At 37.9% G+C, this 8,041-nt stretch overlaps 1 protein-coding gene across 2 annotated transcripts in view; it reads right to left on the minus strand.

Annotated features, from left to right (window-relative positions):
* The window catches only part of ascc3 (activating signal cointegrator 1 complex subunit 3), a 238,871-nt gene extending 232,908 nt beyond the window's left edge, over positions 1-5,963 (minus strand). For both annotated transcript variants that reach the window (XM_082150224.1, XM_082150225.1), the window contains exons 1-2: positions 5,843-5,963; positions 4,318-4,423 (exon numbers count right to left, since the gene is read on the minus strand). In XM_082150224.1, the coding sequence (XP_082006350.1) occupies positions 4,318-4,407 (90 nt within the window). In that variant the 5' untranslated portion in view covers positions 4,408-4,423; positions 5,843-5,963. The remainder of the gene's footprint in view (positions 1-4,317; positions 4,424-5,842) is intronic.
* Between the last annotated feature and the right edge of the window lie 2,078 nt (positions 5,964-8,041).

Below are 8,041 nucleotides of genomic sequence, written 5' to 3' on the forward strand. Positions count from 1 at the left end.
TAATGAAACGAGTTGTACGTCATACAGCTGAAGGGTACAGTAAAAGGGTTATTTTAATAAGCGCCTCAGTTTGTGATGTGTGCTCAATAGGTCATGTCACCGGGCCAGTGAGTAAATTAACACCACACCATTGTATCAGCACTTCAGCGGCCTCTCAAACTCAGCATTATGAGTGAGCGCTGGGAAAAACCTGCACCCTTTGCTCTCCGCCCAAAACCGGCAGCGCAACGATAAAGAAATCTGCATTTACAGACGAGGAAAAGAGGTTTCACTGAACCAAGATGGAGCCTTCTGCTTCCGTAAAACCCCAATAAAAGCAAAGTCAAGAGAGAAAGAGAGATTAAAGAGAAACTGAGCAGTCAGAGCTCATATAATACACTATGAATCACACTCTCAAGGTCGGAGAAACATGATTAAATGAAGTACAGACAGAGGACATCAGATTACAAAGAGAAAAAAGCTGTTTTTAGCTATTAATTAGAGCGATATAAATCAGTAGGCTGATATTATCAGCATAAAACAGCACTTTGTAGATTTATCTGTGACCTTAAGTCCACTTTAATCCATATATTACGGCTAATCGATTGGTTAAATTTCCTAACTTTCTGTGCCCAGTCTTGGACATGACTACAGGTGATTGTTAAATAAAACACTTTAGACATTGCTTGGGCAGATAACATCTAAACGGCTAGTTCTTACTTTTTCTGAGGCTTGTTGCCATGATGCTATGGTGTTGTAGGAAGGCACCAGGATATTATTATGCATTTTTAGGGTTGTGTGAATCATTACCTAAGGGTCCAATCTTAAAAATCCCATATCCAAGTCTCTACGGCCCTGTTTACACTTGGCATTAAGATTGGTTGATCCTGTAATAAGTGACACACTTGTTACACCACCATTTTATGACTGGATTTCAAGGGTAGCATATCTTACAGTATTTTGTTTTATTTTAGTGGAGTAGCTGTATTAACCGTATTTCATATTTCTTTTGCCAGAAAGCTATTTCTGCTATATCTTTTTTCCCAAACCATTTTGGACCCCATTTATGCCTGTAAGAAAACATAAAATAAAACATAATGACAGACTATTTAGACCAAAGTATGGGTGGGCGGTGTGACCAAAAACTTACTTCACTTTATTTTACGTGCATTAAAAATACGAACAAAGATACAAATTGCAAACAATAAAATACAATAAGAAAGTTATATGTGAAATGAACTGCAGTGGGTAAAACCACTTTTGTAGTTTTAGCAATTTAACATTAATTTGTAGCAATTAATGCATATTGCTTCTTAAATGAATATTAGTTCTCTTTTTCTTTTGTTTTTTGAAACATTAATCAGGGCTCTACAGTGCGCCCATTTCACTCGCACATGCGAGTAAATATTTCGGCGTGGCAAACGTGAAAAAATATTTGGGCGCACTCGTGCGATTGACACAGCATTTTTCTATAGAAACAGCTGCAAATACATCATCATGAGGAGGGGCAGAGTAGGACACTATATTACCGGGAGATCAGTTATTTAGGCCTAAATCTTCAGTAGCTAGCAGAGCATATGAGCGGAGTGGAGCGGTGAGAATCTCCGCTCATCGCTCACGGAACTGTTCACCCCTCCGCTCCCCGCTCAAAGCTACATCAGGCCGCTCCGCTCATTTTCGCTCAGCGCTCAACGCAGTTTGCTTCGCGCTCCACTCAAATCGCCCCCCGCTCGCTCCAAAAAAAGGAACAAAATCTACATGTATATCACTTGTAGCGGTCCCCAACCTTTTTTGCGTCACGGACCGGTTTAATATCAGACAATATTTTCACGAACCGGCCAAGGTGTGGCGGATAAATACAACAAAATAAAATAATACGAACGGCATAAAAAATGGGGTATTTTTTTAAAATAGCCTATAATAATAAACGTGAATCCAATATGTGTAGGCCATACTAGCAACTTTATTAGCAGCGTCCTCTAACATCGCGCCTAAAGACAACTGAGAAAGTCTGAACACAAACAAAATGCCCCCAAAAGAAAAAAATCTCCATGTTTTCGGTGCTGATGCGTTCATGTAACATGTAGGCCTAAGGGTGGCACTGCCAATAACGAACCTAAAAGCTGTCACAACGAACCGGCAAAATTAATGATTATGAATATGTAAAATATAGCAGGAGACATTTTAATTGTTTACTAATAAACCATTTTTTTTATGTCTGTGTCGGCTGGAAAGATGCTGACTCGCGATCTTCGCAGTATTGAACGCCCCAGAGAGAAATGCACATTTCATACGGATTATAAGAGAGCAGTCTGTTTTCTTTCGTTTTGAATTGTTCTGTTTAAAAGTAGACATTTCAAGCTTTATATATATGTCTCAGGTCTGTCAGGCAAGTAGGCTATACGCTGAGTTTTGGTTCATTTATGAGACAAACTCCAGGTTCACCCGCCGGCGCCTTCGTGTCGTGATTATCTGTTTTCTAATATATTTACTTATTTATTAAATACAGACAATTGGTTGATGAAACACTGATCAAAATTAAGATACAATTAATACAAAACGAAATTAAATTTAAAGACAGGCTTTGTGCTTTCTGTTTGAGGTCTCAGTGAAAGTTTTAAAGCAGTCTTTTAGTGCTGCTTTCAGAGCGCTCACGTCCGTAACGGAGAACTGTCCCATCTGTAACATTGTTTGTTTTTTGTTTTTTTGTGAAATAAATTTCTAAATAAATGCGACTTATAGTCCAGTGCGACTAAGGCTATGCCTATATATGTTTTTTCTTGTTCATGGCGCATTTTTTGACTGATGCGTGGCGTGAGCGGAGCGGAATTGGAGCGGGAAATAGGGTGACGCTCCGTCCTTTTGAAATTGCCGCTCTGCGCTCTGTCCAAGATCCGCCCGCTCGCGCTCCCCGCTCGCTCCCGCTCCACTCCGCTCACATGCTCTATAATGATAAACTTATACAACAAAAATGACTGTGCCCCCAAATATTTGTCTGTGCTCCTAAATTTTTTTATTTAGGCGCACCAGTGCTCCTTGTTCAAAAAGTAAGTGTAGAGCCCTGTTAATAACAGTAGCAGGTTTTAGGCTGCTGTCACTTTAAGGAACAAATGCACTGATCCAATATAATGACATATATCTAATCTTTTCCCAGCTGTTTACTGCAATGTCACGTGAGCGTAATCGCGATAGAGACAATAATCAAGAACAGTAATAATAAAAAAATAGCCATAGAAATGCAAATTAATGTGCACTGTCGTTCAGTACGATACTAACAATCTAATGTAGTCATATCACACAACCCTACTGTTTTTACTGTGTGATGATCAAATAAAGGCAGCCATGGTGAGCAATAAGAGACTTCTTTCATCAAAGTAAAAAACAATCTTACCATCCCCAAACGTTTCAGCAAAAGCACAAATAGAGTTAGATAGCAACGCTCAGGTTTAATACTTAGGGTTAGGGCCTTGTTCAAATCTCAAATTCTCCAAGCAATAGTAATTGTACTAACCCTGCAATAGAAAACATCACTAACTAATTGGTTTAAATTCTCTGAATGAGGGATATCAGCATCTACTATAAATATCATGAATTATTATGAATGATCAAGTCTTTAAAGGTCTCCCCAGCACTTAAAACGCTAAAAATAAAAGCACTAAGAGCTTGTACACTTATACCACTAGCCTATACCTAAGACAGGTTTGATTGACACTGAAACGAATACAATTCATAACTATTAATATAAACTATTATTAAACTAAGCATTAGAATTGCACTACTGTCAGATCTATTTTTGCTTGATTATTTATTTATTGTATGGGTACATAAGTCTAAAACATTAAACAAAAATGTATAACTCACACTAACTTACAAATTATGAACATATGTAGAGTACTGTGCAAAAGTCTTAGGCACGTTAGTATTTTCACCCAAAAAAATTTGTTTTAAGCCAGTTATTTATATATTTTGCTGTAGTGTGTCAGTAGGAAATATCAGTTTACATTTCCAAACATTTCTTTTGCCATTAATTGTAATAATACAGGAATATTTTTGTATGCACAAGGAGTCTGACAACAGCCGATAGGATCCATACGGAGTTTTATGCTATATATAATCAATTAAAGAATGTACTTAATGAAAAAAAAAAAAATAATCCAATACATGTGGTAGTTTTGGCACTTAATTGTGATTGGATTTTTATTTACACATGCATATGATCACATCAGTTGATTTCTATTTTGATGTACACACACACAGATAGTTGCTATCTATTCAACTTAAATATGGCAAAATAACAAAAAATAAAGCAAGGTTTAAGTTGGATTGATGTTGTCTTACCTTCAGATCATAAAGGTCTTGTGTTGAATCGTCCTGCTTGCTGACGGTGGAGAAGGAGCGCAGGGCTCCAGTGAGCCGAGGGGGAGCCATGGTCACGCCGCAGGACCTGTTCATGTGGGACAGATGATCAGCGTGAATACAGACAGGCCCTTAATGTGTGTTTAATAGAGCCGACAGTAAAGATCAGGGCTGTCCTGGAGGGCCACTGTCCTGCAGTTTAGCTCCAACTCGCCTAAACATTCGCTAATTCTGCGTTCACGCCATGTCGTAATTCTCGTAGTCTGGAGATGACAACAAGTGACGTTATATCATGCCCTCGAACTGGGAATTATGCATTTGGATCAATGCCTAAATGAATCTGCAGGGGTCACGTGGTACAAGTCGAAGCTCTCAGAAAAATCCCATCTTACAAGCTGTAATAACGAGAACATGGTGTAAACGCACCTCGAGTAAGACCTTGAGTAGCTGGTCCAGGTGTGTTTAATTGGGGTTGGAGCTGAAGTCTGCAGGACCTTTGCTGTGTCGAAAACTAGAAATAGTGTGTCCCAAATTATAGTTCATTGAAATGAGTATTGCAAAGTTTCCTGGGTGGTCTACTTTTACTTTTACCCGGTTAGAACCTGAAGTGCAGATCCGTGGGTGATTCTCAATACTCAAATTGATGTTTCCTCACTCCATCCCGTGACAAAAACAGTACTTTTACAGCATAGCATTAGGCTAATTGGGACGCAGCTAACGACCCTCCAGGAGCAGGACTGGACACCCCTGGGATACATCATATACATTCATTTCAATAAGGATGCTTAACACCTGACACCAAATAACAACAGATGACTGAGAGGAAAAACCTTAAAAAGGTGCTTTGAAATTAATGAAATATATGGCCAAAATCCAACTTATTCTGGTTTTTAATATTAATAACCAACAAGATGATCTATTCCACTAAAGTTTGAGAAACACAAAATGTCACAATGTCGTTTGTATATCTAACGTATTGTTTTATCATTTAAAACCTTCTTTCATTTTTACACAGTGAGTTGTGTTTAAAACTTAACCAATCTTAACTGTGAAATGTCTTGCTTCAAAAGTGTGCTTGTGTTAACATTCTTTACTATAAATGACACTTCGATTTATCGAATGCAATGATATTTACATGTTGAAGTGTCTGAATCCTCTTCATTTTAACTTAATACTTAATCCTGAACGTGTTATGATGCTAATATATACATGATATTTTAACAACTACATCCTTATAGGATGTCTTTGTTTATCTAATGGTGAAAACACAGTGATTACAACAACTTCATTATGTTAATAACTCATTAAACACGACTTCACCACCCTTTCAGGGTCTATAACCTAAACAACGTGTTATTTCGGTCAATCCTTATTTGAACAGAGCTGGCAGCACATGATAAGTCATCCAACACAGCTAACGTCTCTTATTCGTGTTCACATCAGTGTATTTAAAAGCCTCGGCACGACAAAATCATTGTTAGGTGATATGAAAATGAATGTGACTGACCACTAATAGGTTAAAATCTTCACAGCAGTGAAGAAGTTCAGGTGAAGTGGACTCTCTCGGCTGGACCCGTCAAAACAGCGTCAAACCGGCGTAGATGAGGCACGTTTAGGGAGCAGTGCATTATGGGAATTGTAGTTTTGTAAGGTTACTACGCGCTTGCTTTCTAAAGTCAAACATTACTCAGTGGACTACAACATCCTATATACAGACAAATGCGGAAGTATCAAGGCAGCAATAATCAATACTTGATAAACTGATGCTTCTGTAAGTTATTGCTTAACACAATGAGTCACAAGAAGATAATATTCATATCTAATCTGTCTGACTGTGATTAATAATAGACAAGATTTGTATTTGACAAAGTATATAAATATGTCTTCAGTAGCCTATTTGTACATGTTTTGTTGACAAGAATTGAAAAAAATTTTGAAAATATATATTTTTGTGGAAACTGATATTTTTTTCAGGATACTTTGAGGCATAGAAATGTCTAAGTTGCTACCTTTATATGCAATATAAACCTTTTGTTACACTTTTGTTATTGATCAATTTAATGCATCCTTTATGAATAAATATTTTGAAAGGTAGTGTTTTCGTAGGGATAGATTTGGATTTGGGCTTAAATAATTATTAGCTAATCAAATGTTTGCTATTACTTTAATTTATGTGATTTATTACTATAATTTAATTCGGCATGTTCTTGTTTTCCCCTTGCTAAACAGAGTTGTGGCAGTATACAATGGTGCAATCAGTTGGTCATATAAATGATTACCATATTTATATTCCTGTTTTTACCAAGTGATTCTGATATGTTAATATGTTTAGTGCTCAAAATGATATAAATGTGCAGGCAAATGTTATGGTATTTAGTGCTTGGTTTTCAGGACACATATTCTGCAAGGCTTAAAAGGCTATGGACTTCTGTCCAGACGAGACTTTAGTAATAGGTGATGTCTAAAGGACTGTCACCGTTATATTTTCACTATATTGTGCTCCATATTTCCCATGAATGCAGTGCTGAAATGCCCAAGGCAAGGCTGTTGAAAGAGGTTGATATCTCAGTAGACCTCCACTGAATGGTGTCATTGTGGATACAGCAGTGCGTAACACTAACCTGATTTAAACAGCAGAGAGGTGCACCCTGACTTAACCATGGGCAAAGTCATTTACTGTGGTGTTAAATAAATCCCCGTGCAGATCTGTAGTAACACAGCCCAGCAGTTATTTAGCACTCAGAAAAAGCAGCGATAGTCAAAGGTTATTCGCTTTTGTAGATGATCATCCACCCACAACTGTGCTATACGACACCTCAATTAATGACAATTTATTCCTTATTGTTCATCACTTGCTTGGCTTCTTGTGTCTGATGTGAATATATGTAGAGCACACGAGACACGAACAAGCACAGCAATGTAGGAATTCAATTTGGTCAATTATACAGGTTAACAATCATTATATTTGACCACAGACTGCCACGACAGACAAATCACATTCACATATTTCAGAGATCTGTTTAACAACTGGGTTTAAATGAAATGCTGCAGATTCCACACAGGTACAACAGATGATTAAAGCAACAAACCATGATGGAAATTCCTTGAATTACTTTAGAGTGCTATGTAAATACCACAGTATATTAATATTTATGCAGATCCAACAAAAAATACAAGTTCAAGTCAAGATGCACTGAATCTGGCAAAACATATGTAATGTTTGTATAGTCTAGCAAAAAAAAATTCGGAGTGCTTGTCCGAAGTTTAAAATCATTGGTTACCCGTAAGCCAATCACATAACGTTTGGTTATGACGTGTGTTATGCGCTGGCTCTCAGCCGCATCGAACTTCCACTGTAAACACATGTATGATGCGAAAACAAAACCATCGAGCGAAATACCCGAGTGAGCATGGCTGTGAACGACTTTTGCAGATTATGTGAAGTAAATCTACGCATCCACGGTACAATCAGCGTCTACGTCACGGCTCTCAGCCCGCCCTCTGTTCGTTGATTGGCCGGCTGTTTTGAGGCCGGAGGAAAACTGGGAGATAGGTCGCTATCTCTGACTGAGTACAGAAGCAAACTGAAATTGAGCGGATGTACGAAGTCTGACGTAGTCAGGCTAGCAAAGTTGTGTAGTTGAAACGACTCTCCACCTGTGGTTAGAAGCATAGTTTCTAGTTTGCATGACATGTGGACTTAATA

Source organism: Leuciscus leuciscus, assembly GCF_965113295.1.
Source record: "Leuciscus leuciscus genome assembly, chromosome: 20".
NCBI lineage: Eukaryota > Metazoa > Chordata > Actinopteri > Cypriniformes > Leuciscidae > Leuciscus > Leuciscus leuciscus.